Raw genomic sequence first — 16,780 nt, 5'->3', positions numbered from 1 at the left:
GGATTTTTGGGGCTGGTCGTGTAGGGAATTTGGGGATTTTTGGGGCTGGTTGTGTTGGGAATTTGGGATTTTTGGAGCTGGTCGTGTCGGGAATTTTGGGATTTTTGGGGCTGATGGTGTAGGGAATTCTGGGATTTTTGGGATGGACACACAGGGAATTTTGGGATTTTTGGGGATGGACACACAGAGAATTCCAGGATTTTTTTGACTGAGCCCCGGGGCTGTTCCAGGGCGCGGGGAAGACGAACGTGGCACTGGAGAATTCTGGGATTTTTGGGGCTGGTTGTGTCAGGAATTCTGGGATTTTTGGGGCTGGTCCTGTAGGGAATTCTGGGATTTTTGGGATGGACACACAGGGAATTTTGGGATTTTTGGGATGGACACACAGGGAATTCCAGGATTTTTTGGGCTAAACCTTGGGGCCGTTGCAGGGCATGGACATGACAAACATGGCACTGGGTGACCCTTTCCTGAGGGAATTCTGGGATTTTTGGGGCTGATGGTGTAGGGAATTTTGGGGATGGACACACAGGGAATTTTGGGATTTTTGGGGAAGAACATGCAGGGAGTTCCAGGATTTTTGGGGACAGACATGTTGAAAATTCCAGGATTTTTTGAGATGGTCATGTGGAGAATTCTGGGATTTTTGGCGATGGACATGCAGGGAATTCCAGGATGTTTTGGGACGGACATGAAGGGAATTCCAGGATTTTTGGGATGGACACACAGGGAATTTTGGGATTTTTGGGATGGACACACAGGGAACTCCAGGATTTTGGTCTGAGCCCCGGGGCCGTTGCAGGGCGCGGGGAAGACGAACGTGGCGCTGATGTGCATGCTGCGGGAGATCGGCAAACACATCAACATGGACGGCACCATCAACGTGGACGACTTCAAGATCATCTACATCGCCCCCATGCGGTCCCTGGTGCAGGAGATGGTCGGCAGCTTCGGCAAGGTGGGACACGGCATGGGGACAGGGTGGGGTGGGATCCAAAGGGAGGTTTGGGGTCAGATCCAAAGGGAGGTTTGGGGTCAGATCCAAAGGGAGGTTTGGGGTCAGATCCAAGGGGAGGTTTGGGATCAGATCCAAGGGGAGGTTTGGGATCAGATCCAAGGGGAGGTTTGGGATCAGATCCAAGGGGAGGTTTGGGGTCGGATCCAAAGGGAGGTTTGCAATTCTTGAGGGCTTGGGGACAAGTGGGATTGGATCCAAAGGGATGAGCAGGATTGGATTCCAGGGAGGGTTTGGGATCAGATCCAAAGAGAGGTTTGGGATCAGATCCAAAGGGAGGTTTGGGATGAGTGGGGTTGTATTCCAGGGAAGGTTTGGGGTCAGATCTAAGGGAAGGTTTGGGATGAGTGGGGTTGTGTCCCAGAGTAGGTTTGGGATGAGTGGGGTCAGATCCAAAGGGAGGTTTCGGGTCAGATCTGAGGGAAGGTTTGGGATTGGGTCCAAGAGGAGGTTTGGGATTGGATCCAAAGGGAGGTTTGGGATTGGATCCAAAGGGAGGTTTGGGATTGGATCCAAAGGGAGATTTGGGATCCTTGAGGGCTTTGAGATGAGTGGAGTCAGATCCCGAGGGAGGTTTGGGATGAACAGGGTTGGATTCCAGGGAAGATTTGGGATGAATGAAGTCAGATCCAAAGGGAGGTTTGAGATGAGTGGGATCAGATCCAAAGGGAGGTTTGGGATCCTTGAGGAGCTGGGGACGAGTGGGATTGGATCCAAAGGGAGGTTTGGGATCAGATCCAAGGGGATGAGTGGAGTCAGATCCAAAGGGAGGTTTGGGATGACCAGGATTGGATTCCAGGGAAGGTTTGGGATCAGATCCAAAGGGAGGTTTGGGATAAGATCCAAAGGAAGGTTTGGGATGAGTGGGGTTGTATTCCAGGGAAGATTTCGGATGAGTGGAGTCAGATCCGAAGGAAGGTTTGGGATCTGATCTAAAGAGAGGTTTGGGATCAGGTCCCTGGGAGGTTTGGGATTGTGGAGGGGTTGGAGTTGGGAACAGAGATAGGGAAGAGGCTGGAGAACAAGGAGACGGTTCTGGAGAATTCCTGAGGGAGCTGGGGAAGGGGCTGAGCCTGGAGAAAAGGGGGATCAGGGGGCTCTGCACAACTCCTGACAGGCGGGGACATCCCGGTGGGGTTTGGGATCTTATCCCAAGGAACACCAGGACAGGAGTGAGGAGGGGGCTTTGAGAACCCTCAAAGCACCCCAGGAGAAGTTTGGGTGGGATTTTGGGATCCATGGAAAGGTCTCCCCAAAGCACACCAGGAGAAGTTTGGGTGGGATTTTGGATCCATGGAAAGGTCTCCCCACACTCACCCACGGGTCGTTCACAGCGTTTGGCCACCTACGGGATCACGGTGGCCGAGCTGACCGGGGACCACCAGCTGTGCAAGGAGGAGATCAGCGCCACGCAGATCATCGTGTGCACGCCCGAGAAGTGGGACATCATCACCCGCAAGGGCGGGGAGCGCACCTACACCCAGCTGGTGCGCCTCGTCATCCTGGTGAGCGCAGGGACAGCAGGGAGGGACAGGGCTGGGGACATCAGGGAGTGCTGCAGGGCTGGGGGGTGGGGACATCAGGGGGTCCTTAGGGGGTTTTGGGTGAGGAACATCTGGGGTTCCTCAGGGGTTTGGGGTGGGAACATCAAGGAATCCTCAGGTGGATTTGGGGTTTGGGTGAGGAACATCGGGGGGTCCTCAGGTGGATGTGGAGTTTGGGGTGGGAAAAACCAGGGGGTGCTCAGGGGTGTGGGGTGGGGACATCAGGGGGTCCTCAAGGGGTTTGGGGTGCAGAACATCAGGGAATTCTCAGGTGGGTTTGAGGTGGAGAACCTCAAGGGCCTCTTCAAGTTTCTGGGCTTTGGGGTGGAGAACCCCAAGGTGTTCCTGTAAGTGGATCTTGGGTTTGAGGTGGGAGAAACTCAAGGGATTCCTCAAGGTGGAGAAACCCGTGTTCCTTAAAGTGGATCCGGGGTTTGGCGTGGGATTCCTCCAGGGTTTGGGGTGAAGAAAATCAAGGAGTTCCTGAAGGTGGATCTGGGGTTTGGGGTAGAGAACCCCAAGGTGTTCCTCAGTGTTCTGGGGTTCAGAATGGAGAACCCCAAAATGTTCCTCTGTGTTCTGGGGTATGGGGTGAAGAACCCAAATTCTCAAGGTGGGTTTGGGGTAGAGAAGCTCAGGATGTTCCTCAAGGTGGATCTGGGGTTTAGGGTGGAGATGCTCAAGGTGTTCCTCCAAGTACACCTGGGGTCTGGGGTGGAAAACCCCAAGGTCCTGCTCAAAATGGATCTGGGGTTTGGGGTAGAGAACCCCAAGGTGTTCCTCAGAGTTCTGGGGTTTGGGGTGGGGTTCCTCATGATGTTCCTGCAGATGGATCTGGGGTTGGGAGAAGCTCAGGGGGTTCCTCAAGGTGTTCCTCAGGGGGTTTGGGGTGGAGATGCTCAAGGTGTTCTTCCAAGTACACCTGGAGTCTGAGGTAGAGAACCCCAAGGTACTCTTCAAGGTGGATCTGGGGTTTGGGGTAGAGAGCCCCAAGGTGTTCCTCAGAGTTCTGGGGTTCAGCATGGAGAATCCCAAGGTGTTCCTCAAGGTCGATCTGGGGTTTGGGGTAAAGAACCCCAAGGTGTTCCTCAGAGTTCTGGGGTTTGGAGTGGGGTTCCTCATGATGTTCCTGCAGATGGATCTGGGGTTGGGGGCAGGAGAAGCTCAGGATGTTCCTCAAGGTGTTCCTCAGGGAGTTTGGGGTGGAGAACCCAACCCCCCCAAATCCAGGGAGCGCTCCAGGACCGTTCCCTCTCCAGGACGAGATCCACCTGCTGCACGACGACCGCGGGCCCGTGCTGGAGTCGCTGGTGGCCAGGGCCATCCGCAACATCGAGATGACGCAGGAGGACGTGCGGCTGGTGGGGCTTAGCGCCACCCTGCCCAACTACGAGGACGTCGCCACCTTCCTGCGCGTGGACCCGGCCAAGGGGCTCTTCTACTTCGACAACAGGTACCGGCAAAAACGGGAAATGATTCCCTGCTGGATTCCCTGCTGGGTTTCTATCTGCTGCACGTGTGTTGATTTTTTTGGGGTGTTTTTGGCATGTTGGGTTGTGTTTTGTGAGAGGATAAAAGGTGAATTTTCCCACTATTCCCCATGGATTTTCATCCAAATTTTCAGCTGTTTTTTTCATCCACCGCACGTTTTCGGCAGTGTGGTTAAAAGCGTTTTGGGGATCTTGGGTTGGGAGGGTTTGGGTTTTTCATGGGATGTGAGAAGACAAAAAGTGATTTTTCCCACTTTTCCACCCGGATTTCCATTCAGATTTCCATCCACCGCACGTTTGCTGATTTTTTGAGGCATCATTAAAAGTGTGTTTGGGATCTCGGGTTGGAAGGGTTTGGGTTTTCCATGGAATCTGAGAGTACCAAAAATGAGTTTTCCCTCTTTTCCAACCCTGATTAATTAGGAATTCTCTGTATAGGATGAGGGAATTCATGGATTAATTGCACCTGGACTAATCCCAGATCTTTTCCCAGCCTGTCCATGGATGGAAAATGAATTTTCCCTCTTTTCCACCCCTGGAGTTTCTCCATAAATTCCCTTCTCCATGGATTTTTTTTCATTCCAGTTTCTCATAAATTCTTATTTCCATGGATATTTTGTGTTACAATTTCTCCATAAATTCCTATTTTCATGGATATTTTTCATCCCAGTTTCTCCATTAATTCCCTCTTCCATGCGTTTTTTTTCCTGGTGATTTCTCCATAAATTCCCTTTCCCATGGATATTTTTTATCACAATTTCTCCATAAAATTCCCTTTCCCATGGATATTTTCCCTCTGCAGTTTCCGTCCTGTGCCCCTGGAGCAGACCTACGTGGGGATCACAGAGAAAAAAGCCATCAAACGTTTCCAGATCATGAACGAGATCGTCTACGAGAAAATCATGGAGCACGCGGGCAAGAACCAGGTCAGACCCCTCAGACCCTGATTTATTTTATCCTCAATCCTGAAAAAAAATTGGATTTTCCATTTTTCTCCCCATTTTGAGGTCCTGATGCTGCAGAGAAATTTAAAGGACTGGAGGTTTTGGCTTTTTTGTGGATGAAAAATGGGTTTTTCCCAGGAGTTTCCCAGGAGTTTCCCCCAGGAATTCCCCAGAATTTCCCCAAGGATATCCCAGTTTTCCTCAGGACTTTCCCCAGGGATTCCCCAGGAGTTTTCTCAGTTTTCCCCAGGTTTTTTCCTGGATTTTCCCAGGATTTCCCAGGATTTTCCCCAGGGCTTTCCCCAAGATTTCCCAGGCATTTCCTAGGACTTTCCCAGGCATTTTCCAGGAGTTTCCCCAAGTTTTTCCCCAGGATTTTCCCCAAGTTTTTCCCCAGGATTTTCCCCAGGTTTTTCCCAGGATTTTCTCCAAGTTTTTCCCAGGATTTTCCCAGGAGTTCTCCCAGTTTCCCCCAGGATTGTCCCCCAGGATTTCCCAGGAGTTTTCCCAGTTTTCCCCAGGAGTTTTCCCAGGATTTTCCAGGAATTTCCCCCAGGATTTCCCAGGGTTTTCCCCCTGGATTCCTCAGAATTTTCCCAGTTTTTACCAGGATTTTCCCAGGATTTTCCCAGTTTTCCTCAGGATTTCCCCCAGGATTTCCCCCAGGATTTCCCAGGGTTTTCCCCCTGGATTCCTCAGAATTTTCCCAGTTTTTACCAGGATTTTCCCAGATTTCCTCAGGATTTCCCCCAGGATTTCCCAGGATTGTCCCCCAGGATTCCCCAGGAGTTTTCCCTAGGAGTTTTCCCAGGATTTTCCAGGAATTTCCCCAGGATTTCCCCCAGGATTTCCCCCAGGATTTCCCCCAGGATTTCCCCCAGGATTCCCCCAGTTTCCCCCAGTTTCCCCCAGTTTCCCCCAGGAGTTCCCCCATTTCCCCAGTTCCCAGTTTCCCCATCCCACAGGTGCTGGTGTTCGTGCACTCGCGGAAGGAGACGGGCAAGACGGCGCGGGCCATGCGGGACCTGTGCCTGGAGAAGGACACGCTGGGGCTGTTCCTGCGCGAGGGATCCGCCTCCACCGAGGTGCTGCGGACTGAGGCCGAGCAGTGCAAGGTGAGAAAGGGGAAAAGGGGAAATACTGAGGGGAAAAGGGGGAAATCCTGAGGGGAAAAGGGGAAATACTGGGGGGAAAATGGGGAAATACTGAGGGGAAAAGGGAAACACTGAGGGGAATCCTGAGGGGAAAGGGGAAATCCTGAGGGGAAAAGGGGAGAATCATGAGGGGAAAAGGGGAAATACTGAGGGGAATCCTGAGAGGGAAAGGGGGAATCCTGAGGGGAAAATTCCGAGGGGAAAAGGGGAAATCCTGAGGGGAAAATAGGAAATCTTGAGAGGAAAATGGGAAATACTGAGGGAAAAAGGGAGAAATACTGAGGGGAAAGGGGAAATACTGAGGGGAAAAATCCTGAGGGAAAAAGGGGAAAAATCCTGAGGGGAAAAGGGGGAATCCTGAGGGGAATGGGGAAATCCTGAGGGGAATCCTGAGGGTAAAATGGGAAATCCTAAGGGGGGAAGGGGAAATCCTGAGGGGGGAAGGGGAAATCCTGAGGGGAAAATCAGAAATCCTGAGGGGAAGAGGGAAAATCTTGAGAGGAAAATAGGAAATCCTAAGGGGAAAAGGGGGAAATCCTGAGAGGAATCCTGAGGGGGAAAGAGGGAAAATCCTGAGGGGAAAGGGGGGAATCTTGAAGGGAGAAGGGAAATCTTGAGGGGAAATCTTGAGGGGAAAGGTGGAAATCCTGATGGAGAAGGGGGAGATCCTGAGGGGAAAAGGGAAAATCCTGAGGGGAATGTTTTGGGATGTGTTTTCTGGAAATTCTTTGGGATGTGTTTTCCTGGAATTCTTTGGGATGTGTTTATTTTCCCTGGGATTTTTTGGGATGTGTTTTCCTGGAATTATTTGGGATGTGGTTTTTTTTCCTGGATTACTTTGGGATGTGTTTTCCTGGAATGATTTGGGATGTGTTTTCCTGGAATGATTTGGGATGTGTTTTCTGGAAATTCTTTGGGATGTGTTTTGCTAGAATGATTTGGGATGTGTTTTCCTGGAATTACCTGGGATGTTTCCCACAGAACCTGGAGCTGAAGGATCTCCTCCCCTACGGCTTCGCCATCCACCACGCTGGGATGACGCGCGTGGACCGGACACTGGTGGAGGATCTGTTTGCTGACAAACACATCCAGGTGAAATGAGGAAAAGTAACTTTATTGGGAAATTTGGAATGAGAAAAAACTGATTTCCTGGGAAATTTGGAATTGAGAAAAAACAGATTTCCTGGGAAATTTGGAATTGATAAAAGCAGATTTCCTGGGAAATTTGGAACCAGGAAAAGCAGATTTCCAGGGAAATTTGGAACCAGGAAAAGCAGATTTCCTGGGGAATTCCCTGCTAAAGGAAGGCAAAGGATTGTCCCAGAAAATTCCAACCAAGTTCCCATTGTTCTCTGGCTTTTCCAATGCTTGGCTATGGGGACATTCCCACTTTGTCCCTTCTCCAAAGCATTTCCAGCTATTTCCTGCGCTTGGGAAAAGGTTCCTGGCTGGATTTGGAGCTTCCTGGGTGAATCTGATCCTTGGTTTTGGGTGGATTTGGGGATTTTTGGGTGGATTTTGAAGTTCCTGGTTGGATTTGAAGATTCCTGGTTGGATTTGGAGGTTTCTGGCTGAATCTGAAGGTTCCTACTGGATCTTATCCCTGGTTTTGGGTGAATTTGGAGGTTTTTGGGTGGATTTGATCCCTGTTTCTGGTTGGATTTGGAGGTTCCTGGTTGGATTTGGAGCTTTCTGGTTGGATTTGATCCCTGTTTCTGGTTGGATTTGGAGCTTCTTGTTGGACCTGATGCCTTGTTTTGGTTGGATTTGGAGTTTCTTGGGTGGATTCGAGGGTTCTTGGGTGGTTTTGGAGGTTTCTGGTTGGATTTGAAGGTTCCTATTGGATCTCATCCCTGGTTTTGAGTGGATTTGAGGATTCCTGGTTGGATTTGGAGGTTTCTGGTTGGATTTGAAGGTTCCTGCTGCATCTAATCCATGGTTTTGGGTGGATTTGAAGGTTCCTATTGGATCTCATCACTGATTTTGAGTGGATTTGAAGGTTCCTGGTTGGATATGGAGGTTTCTGGTTGGATTTGGAGGTTCCTGCTGCATCTAATCCATGGGTTTGGGTGGATTTTGAGGTTTTTGAGTGGATTTGGAACTTCATAGTAGGATTTGGAGCTTCCTGGTTGGATTTGGAGCTTCCTGCTGGACTTGATCCCAGTTTTTGCATGGATTTGGAGTTTCCTGCTGGATCTGATCCCAGTTTTCCTGCAGGTCCTGGTTTCCACGGCCACACTGGCCTGGGGTGTGAACCTGCCGGCGCACACGGTGATCATCAAGGGCACGCAGGTGTACAGCCCTGAGAAGGGGCGCTGGACCGAGCTGGGAGCGCTGGACATCCTCCAGGTGGGACCTGGGGACATCCTGGGACCTTCCCAGCCCCAAATCCCAGGGAAAATCATGGGTGGGGGTTTCCTCTGTGCTCCTCATTCCTCCTGCTGTCATGGGATTGGAGGGGAAGGGGAAAATTCCTCAGGAATTCCATGGCCAGATCCTCCTAAAATAATTCCATGCCTAAACCTCCTGAGATGATTCTTCCAGAATTCCTTGGCCAGATAATTCCTCAAGAATTCTTTCCCAGATCCACCTGAGACAATTCCTCAGGAATTCCATGCCCACATCCCCCTGAGATATTTCCATGCCCAGACCCTCCTGAGATAATCCCTCAAGAATTTGTTGCCCAGATGGACCTGAGACAATTCTCCAGGAATTCCATACCCAGATCCACCTGAGACGATTCCTTACCCAAACCCATCCCAGATAATTCTTCAAGAATTCCCTGTCCAGACCCATCCCAGATGATTCCATGCTCAGATCCTGAGATAATTCCTCCAGAATTCCTTGCCCAGACCCTCCTGAGATAATCCCTCAAGAATTCCTTGCCCTGAGATAATTCCATGCTCAGACCTTCCTGAGATAATTCCTCAAGAATTTGTTACCCATATGCACCTGAGACAATTCCTCAGGAATTCCATGCTCAGACCTATCCCAGATGATTGCATACACAAATGCACCTGAGACAATTCCTTACCCAAACCCATCCCAGATAATTCTTTAAGAATTCCCTGTCCAGACACATCCCAGATGATTCCATGCTCAGATCCTGAGATAATTCCTCAAAAATTCCTTGCCCTGAGAGAATTCCATGCTCAGATCCACCTGAGATAATCCCTGAAGAATTCCATGCCCAGATCCACCTGAGATAATTCCTCAAGAATTCCTTGCCCAGACCCATCCCAGATGATTCCATGCTCAGATCCTGAGATGATTCCTGAAGAATTCCATGCCCAAACCCACCTGAGACAATCCCTGAGGAATTCCAAGATTCCTGAGCTGTTTTTGCCCGTACCAGATGCTGGGCCGTGCCGGGAGACCCCAGTACGACACGAAAGGAGAGGGAATCCTGATCACCTCCCATGGAGAGCTCCAGTATTACCTGTCCCTGCTCAACCAGCAGCTGCCCATCGAGAGCCAGATGGTGGCCAAGCTCCCGGACATGCTCAACGCCGAGGCCGTGCTGGGCAACGTCCAGAACGCCAAGGTCGGCCGGAATTCCCGGTTTTCCATAGGGATTTTAGGGATTGGGATGTTTTTTGGAAGAGTTTTTGGTGTGGGAGTGGAAAATGAGGGAAAAATGTGGGGGTATTTTAGGGTTAATAACATCCCAAATGTTTTCCAGGAGTGGGGGAGGAGGTGAGGAAAGAGAATTGGGCAGCAGGAAAAGCAGATTTCCTGGGAATTATAGACCAAGAAAAACAGATTTTCTTCGAATTAGAAACAAGGAAAAGCAGACTTCCTCGGAATTAAGGACCAGGAAAAACAGATTTTCTTGGAATTAGAGGCAAGGAAAAGCAGATTTCCTAGGAATTAGGGACCAAGACAAGTAGATTTCCTGGGAATTACATACAGGCATAGCAGCTTTCCTGGGAAATTTGGGGCAAGAAAAAGCAGATTTCCTGGAATATTTGGAAGCAGGAGAAAGAGATTTCCTTGGGAATTATGTACAGCAAAAGCAGCTTTCTTGGGAATTAGGGACTAGAAAAAGCAGATTTCCTGGGAAATTTGTGGCAAGAAAAAAAAACAGATTTCCTGGAATATTTGGAAGCAGGAGAAGGAGATTTCCTTGGGAATTATATACAGGAAAAGCAGCTTTCCTGGGAAATTTGGGACAAAAAAAAGCAGATTTCCTGGAATATCTAGAAAAACCAACTTTTCTGGGAAAATTGAGTGCCAGGAAAAAGCTTTTCTGGAATTTTGCAATGAAGAAAAGCAGCTTTTGTGGGAAAATCAGTTTTCCCTGCATTTCCCATCTCTGTTTTACGGGATTTAACCGGGCTCAGCTCCACTCCTGGGTGTGCCAGGGTATCCCTGTGCTCAGGCAGGATTTGGGAATTCCACAGGATGCGGTGAATTGGCTGGGCTACACGTACCTGTACATCCGCATGCTGCGCTCGCCGACGCTCTACGGCATCTCCCACGATGACCTGAAGGCTGATCCGCTCCTGGAGCAGCGGCGCCTGGACCTTGTCCACACCGCGGCGCTCATGCTCGACAAGAACAACCTGGTCAAGTACGACAAGAAAACCGGCAATTTCCAGGTGGGATGGCTGAAAAAATGGGGATTTGTGGGTGGGATAGTGGAAAAAAAATGGGGGAGGGGAAAACATTCCTGGTGGGAGGGGAAAAAAATAGGAATTTTCAGGTGGGATGGTGGAAAAAAATGGGAATTTTTGGATGGGAGGGGACTAAAATATGGGAATTTCTAGGTGGGATGATGAAAAATGGGAATTTCTAGGTGGGATGGCAAAGAAAAAATAATTTCTAGGTGGGAGGGAAAAAATAGGAATTTTCAGGTGGGATGGTGGGAAAAAAATGGGTATTTCTGGGTGGGAGGGGACTAAAATATGGGAATTTCTAGATGGGATGATGAAAAATGGGAATTTCTATGTAGAAGGGGAGAAGTGGAGATTTCTAGGTAGGATGGTGAAAAAAAGTGGGAATTTCTACATGGGATGACGGAAAAAAAAGAGAATTTCGAGGTGGGATGGTGGAAAAAAATGGGAATTTCCTGACCACTCCCATGGTTTATCCTGCCTGTGGTTTATCCCGCCTGTTCCCGTGGTTTATCCCGCCTGTTCCCATGGTTTATCCCGCCTGTTCCCATGGTTTATCCTGCCTGTTCCCGTGGTTTATCCTGCCTGTTCCTGTGGTTTATCCCAATTGTTCCCGTGGTTTATCCCGCCTGTTCCCATGGTTTATCCTGCCGGTGGTTTATCCCAATTGTTCCCGTGGTTTATCCCAGTTGTTCCCGTGGCTTATCCTGCCTGTTCCCATGGTTTATCCCGCCTGTTCCCGTGGTTTATCCCGCCTGTTCCCGTGGTTTATCCCGCCTGTTCCCATGGTTTATCCCAGTTGTTCCCGTGGTTTATCCTGCCTGTTCCCATGGTTTATCCCGCCTGTTCCCATGGTTTATCCTGCCTATTGCCGTGGTTTATCCTGCCTATTGCCGTGGTTTATCCTGACCGTTCCCGGTGTTTCCCGGCTGTCCCGGCAGGTGACGGAGCTGGGTCGCATCGCCAGCCATTACTACATCACCAATGAGACAGTGCAGACGTACAACCAGCTGCTGAAACCCACCCTGAGCGAGATCGAGCTCTTCCGTGTCTTCTCCCTGTCCTCCGAGTTCCGGAACATCACCGTGCGCGAGGTACGTGCGCGGGCCGCAGCCACCACCCAACATAACCCAGCAAACAACGACCAACATAACCCAGCAAACAACGACCAACATAACCCAGCAAACAACGACCAACATAACCCAGCAAACAACACCCAACATAACCCAACAAACAACACCCAACGCTCAGCACTCATCACCCAGCAATGCCCAGCACCCATCACCCAACACTCAGCACCCATGACACAACATTCAACACCCATCACTCAACAGCGCCCAGCAGCCCTCACCCAACACTCAGCACCCATCACCCAACACTCAACACCCATCACCCAATGACAACCAACAGCCATTGCCGGCGACACCCAACGGACAGCACCCGACGCCCAACATCACCCAACAGGCATCACTCAACACCCAACAATGCCCAACAGCCAACACTCAACACCCATCACCCAACAACACTCAACACCCATCACCTAAGGACACCCAACTCCCAACCGCCATCGCTGGCGACACCCAACAGACAGCATCCAATGCCCAACATCACCCAACATCCATCACTCAACACCCAATAACCAACAGCCAACATCAACAACAACTACAAACCAACACTCAGCAGCACCCAATACCAACCAAAAACCGACACCCAACACAACATCCACCAACCAAACACCCAACACCCACAACTGGCAATGTCCAACACTCAATAACACCCAATGTTCGACACCCAACACCAAACAAAAACCAGCACCCACACCCAAGACCAACACCCAGCTCCGACATCAAGCTCCCAATAAAATCCATAAAATTTCAGGCTGTGCATCCATAAATTTTCAGGATGTGGATCCTTAAATTCAGGATGTGCATCCAAAGCTGCCTTTCCTCCCGGGTATCTGGAACGGGCGGGTTTAGTTCCTTCAGGAGTTGGAATTCCCTCCACCCCAGTCATGGATTCAGCTCTCCTGGGGGGAACTTTTGCTTGGAGAGACCCCAGACCCTTTCCCAGCTCCATAAATTCTTGGAGAGAGGTTGGGAAAAATGAGGAAAACCTGGAATTTGTGGGTGCTGCAGAGCCATTCCAGAGGGATCATCCCACTCTCCATCTCTGTTTTCCCCCAGGAGGAGAAGCTGGAGCTGCAGAAGCTTCTGGAACGAGTCCCTATCCCGGTGAAGGAGAGCATTGAGGAGCCCAGTGCCAAGGTGAGCCCTGCCAGGAACTCCCAGAGGGAATTCTGCTCCCTTCTCTCTCTGGGATGTCCTGGATGGGACTGGGAAGCTCAGAGAGATCTGGGGGATTGGTGGGAGGCTGGAAAAGGGAGGTGGGAGAAGGGAATTGGGAGGCAGGAATGGCAGATTTCCAGGGAAATTGGGAACTAGGAAAAGCAACTTTCCAGGGAAATTGGGAACTAGGAAAAGCAACTTTTCTGGGAAATTTGGAACCAGAAAAGCAGCTTTTTGGGGAAATTTGGTATCAGGAAAAGCAGATTTCATAGGAAATTTGGAAACAGGGAAAGCAACTTTTCTGGGAAATTTGGCACCATGAAAAGCAGCTTTTTGGGGAAATCGGGCATCAAGAAAAGTAACTTTCCTGGGAAATTGGGAACCAGGAAAGTGAGGTTTCCTTGGGAATTAGGAGCCAGGAAAAGCAGCTTTCCTGGGAAATTAGGGGCAAAGAAAAGCAGATTTCTTGGGAATTTGGAATGAGGAAAGCAGCTTTCCTGGGAAATTGGACACCAGGAAAAGGTGGTTTCCTGGGATATTCCCTGAGACCTTTTCTGTCACCATTCCCAGATCAATGTCCTGCTCCAGGCCTTCATCTCACAGCTGAAGCTGGAGGGATTTGCCCTCATGGCTGACATGGTCTACGTCACCCAGGTGAGCTGGAATTCCCCTGCAATTCCCAGTGGGATTGGCCCACAAAGGCTGGATTTGAAAAACTGGGAATCAACGGCTGCTCCATTTGGTGGAGACATGGCCATTCCCACCTCAAAAATTGAGGTTTTGGGTAAAAATTTCCCACTGGGAATCAGAACTGGGAGTGTTGGGAAGCCCTGTGTGGGAATGGGAACTCCCAGTTTGTGTCTCATGTGGGAAAATGGCAGCAGAGCCTGGAAATCTGGGAATTTGGGAGTCTGGGAACCAACAGCTGCTCCTCTTGGAGAAGTGGAAAATCTTGAATTATCATTCCATGCTTGAAAAGGAAAGATGGAGCCACCTGGGACAGTGGGAGATTTAGGGGGTGGGAATGGGATGGGATTGAAGGTGTCTCCAAACCCAAATCACTCTGGGATTCCATGTGCAGGTTTAGATGGGATTTTGGGAAGGAATTCCTCCTTTTGGGGTGGGGAGGGGCTGGGATGGAATTCCCAAAACATCTGGGATCCCTGGGAGTGTCCACAGCCAGGTTGTGGAAAGTGGGACCCATGGTGGGACTGGGGGAATGTTGGGGTCCCTTCCACCCCAAACCATTCCAGGATTGCAAGTGGAGATTTAGGTGGGATTTTGGGAAGGAATTCCTCCCTCTGAGGAATTCCCAGAGAATCTGTGACTGTCCCAGGCCAGGTTGGAGCCACCTGAATCTCTGGAAAAGTGGGAATGGGATGGGATTTAAGATCTCTCCCACCCTAAATCCATCCAGGATACCATATGGAGATTTAGGTGGGATTTTGGGATGGAATTCCCAGAGGAGCAGGGATCCCTGGAAATGCTCAAGGCTGAGCTCACCCTGCTGTGACTGTCACTGCTGGGGTGACACCGGTTGGGATTTTGGCTCCTTCCCACCCCAAACCCCTCCAGGCTGGCCCAGGGGTGGGATGGGAATTTGGGAATGGTTGGGATGTGACCCCAGGACATTTCCCATGGCTGCAGTCGGCGGGGAGGCTGATGAGAGCCATCTTTGAGATCGTGCTGAACCGCGGCTGGGCCCAGCTCACCGACAAGACCCTCAACCTCTGCAAGATGATCGACAAGCGCATGTGAGTCCTGAGCCACACAGTTCCCAAATCCTTGAGATCCTGGTGTCCCCTGAGCCCCTGGTGGCAGTCCATGTGTCCCCTGAGCCCCTGGCTGTCCCCACAGGTGGCAGTCCATGTGTCCCCTGCGCCAGTTCAAGAAGCTGCCCGAGGAGGTGGTGAAGAAGATCGAGAAGAAGAATTTCCCCTTCGAGCGCCTCTACGACCTCAACCACAACGAGATCGGTGCTGAAACGGGGCAAAATCCCCCAGATCTGGGATGGGGAGGGACTTGGGATCGTGGCACGGGAAAATGTCCAGAATCTGGGTTAAAATCCCCTCCAAATCCTGGCCAAAATCCCCCAAGTGCTGGTTAAATGCCCCAAATCCAGGTTAAAATCCCCCAAATCCAGGATATCCCCTCAGAAATGGGAAAATTTCTCCTGGATTTTCCCTCAGAAATGGGAAAATTTATCCTGGGTTTTCTCTGACAAATGGGGGAATTTCTCCTGGGTTTCCCCTCAGAAATGGGGGAATTTCACTCAGCAGTGGGGGAATTCAGGATTTCCCCTCAGAAATGGGAGAATTTCTCTCAGAAATGGGGGAATTCCTTCAGGATTTTCCCTCAGAAATGGGAGGATTTCCCTCAGAAATTGGGGAATTCTTGGATTTCCCTTCAGAAATGGAGGAATTTCCCTCAGAAATTGGGGAATTCTTGGATTTCCTCTCAGAAATGGGGGAATTTCCCTCAGAAATGGGGGAATTTCCCTCAGAAATTGGGGAATTCAAGATTTCCTCTCAGAAATGGGGAAATTTCACTCAGTAATGGGGGAATTTCTCCAGGATTTTCCCTCAGAAATGGGGGAATTCCTCCAGGATTTCCTCTCAGAAATGGGATAATTTCCCTCAGAAATTGGGGAATTCTTGGATTTCCTCTCAGAAATGAGGGAATTTCACTCAGAAATTGGGGAATTTCTCCAGGATTTTCCCTGAGAAATGGGGGAATTTCACTCAGAAATTGGGGAATTCTTGGATTTCCTCTCAGAAATGGGATAATTTCACTCAGAAATTGAGGAAATTTCCCTCAACAATGGGGGAATTCAAGATTTCCCCTAAGAAATGGGGGAATTCAGGATTTCCCCTCAGCAATGGGGGAATTCTTGGATTTCCCCTCAGAAATGGGGGAATTCAGGATTTCCTCTCAGAAGTGGGGGATTTCCCTCAGAAAGTTGGGGAATTCTTGGATTTCCTCTCAGAAATGGAGGAATTCCACTCTGAAATGGGGGAATTTCCCTCAGCAGTGGGGGAATCCAGCATTTCCCCTCAGCAATGGGGGAATTCAGGGCCCTGCCCTGACCCTTCCCTCCCTCCCCTCTTCCCCAGGGGAGCTGATCCGGATGCCCAAGATGGGTAAGACCATCCACAAGTACGTGCACCTGTTCCCCAAGCTGGAGCTGTCCGTGCACCTGCAGCCCATCACGCGCTCCACGCTCAAGGTGGAGCTCACCATCGCGCCCGACTTCCAGTGGGACGAGAAGGTGGGAGCAGAGCCAAGGGGGATTGTGAGGGGAAGTGGGGAATATGGAGATGTGGGAGTTGTGAGGGGAAACATGGGGATGTGGGGTGGGAATTGTGAGGGGAAACGTGGGGATGTGGAGGTGGGAGTTGTGAGGGGAAATGGGGATGTGGGGTGGGAATTGTGAGGGGAAATGGGATATGGGGACAGAGGATGGGAACTGTGAGGGAAACGGGGATATGGGGATGTGGAGGTGGGAGTTGTGAGGGGAAATGGGATATGGGGTGGGAATTGTCAGGGAAAATGGGATATGAGGATGTGGGGTGGGAATTGTGAGGGGAAATGGGGGTGGGAATTGTGAGGGGAAATGGGATATGGGGACAGAGGATGGGAATTGTGAGGGAAATGGGGATATGGGGATGTGGAGGTGGGAGTTGTGAGGGGATATGGGATATGGGGAGTGGGAATTATGAGGGGAAAGGGGGT

General features: G+C 50.3%; 1 protein-coding gene across 3 annotated transcripts in view; it reads left to right on the top strand.

The window, feature by feature from the left end:
• SNRNP200 (small nuclear ribonucleoprotein U5 subunit 200) overlaps positions 1-16,780 on the top strand; it is a 52,099-nt gene that overhangs the window by 18,647 nt on the left and 16,672 nt on the right. For all 3 annotated transcript variants that reach the window (XM_033081204.1, XM_033081206.1, XM_033081205.1), the window contains exons 13-27: positions 803-958; positions 2,350-2,520; positions 3,819-4,012; positions 4,852-4,975; positions 5,959-6,108; positions 7,129-7,239; positions 8,365-8,496; positions 9,503-9,691; positions 10,551-10,748; positions 11,705-11,857; positions 12,947-13,027; positions 13,619-13,702; positions 14,696-14,802; positions 14,906-15,024; positions 16,162-16,316. In XM_033081204.1, the coding sequence (XP_032937095.1) occupies positions 803-958; positions 2,350-2,520; positions 3,819-4,012; positions 4,852-4,975; positions 5,959-6,108; positions 7,129-7,239; positions 8,365-8,496; positions 9,503-9,691; positions 10,551-10,748; positions 11,705-11,857; positions 12,947-13,027; positions 13,619-13,702; positions 14,696-14,802; positions 14,906-15,024; positions 16,162-16,316 (2,124 nt within the window). The remainder of the gene's footprint in view (positions 1-802; positions 959-2,349; positions 2,521-3,818; positions 4,013-4,851; positions 4,976-5,958; positions 6,109-7,128; positions 7,240-8,364; positions 8,497-9,502; positions 9,692-10,550; positions 10,749-11,704; positions 11,858-12,946; positions 13,028-13,618; positions 13,703-14,695; positions 14,803-14,905; positions 15,025-16,161; positions 16,317-16,780) is intronic.

The sequence above is a fragment of the Catharus ustulatus genome, chromosome 27, assembly GCF_009819885.2.
Source record: "Catharus ustulatus isolate bCatUst1 chromosome 27, bCatUst1.pri.v2, whole genome shotgun sequence".
Classification (NCBI taxonomy): Eukaryota; Metazoa; Chordata; class Aves; order Passeriformes; family Turdidae; genus Catharus; species Catharus ustulatus.
Note: the sequence above shows the minus strand (reverse complement) of the source record. Positions and strands in the feature narration are given on the sequence as shown.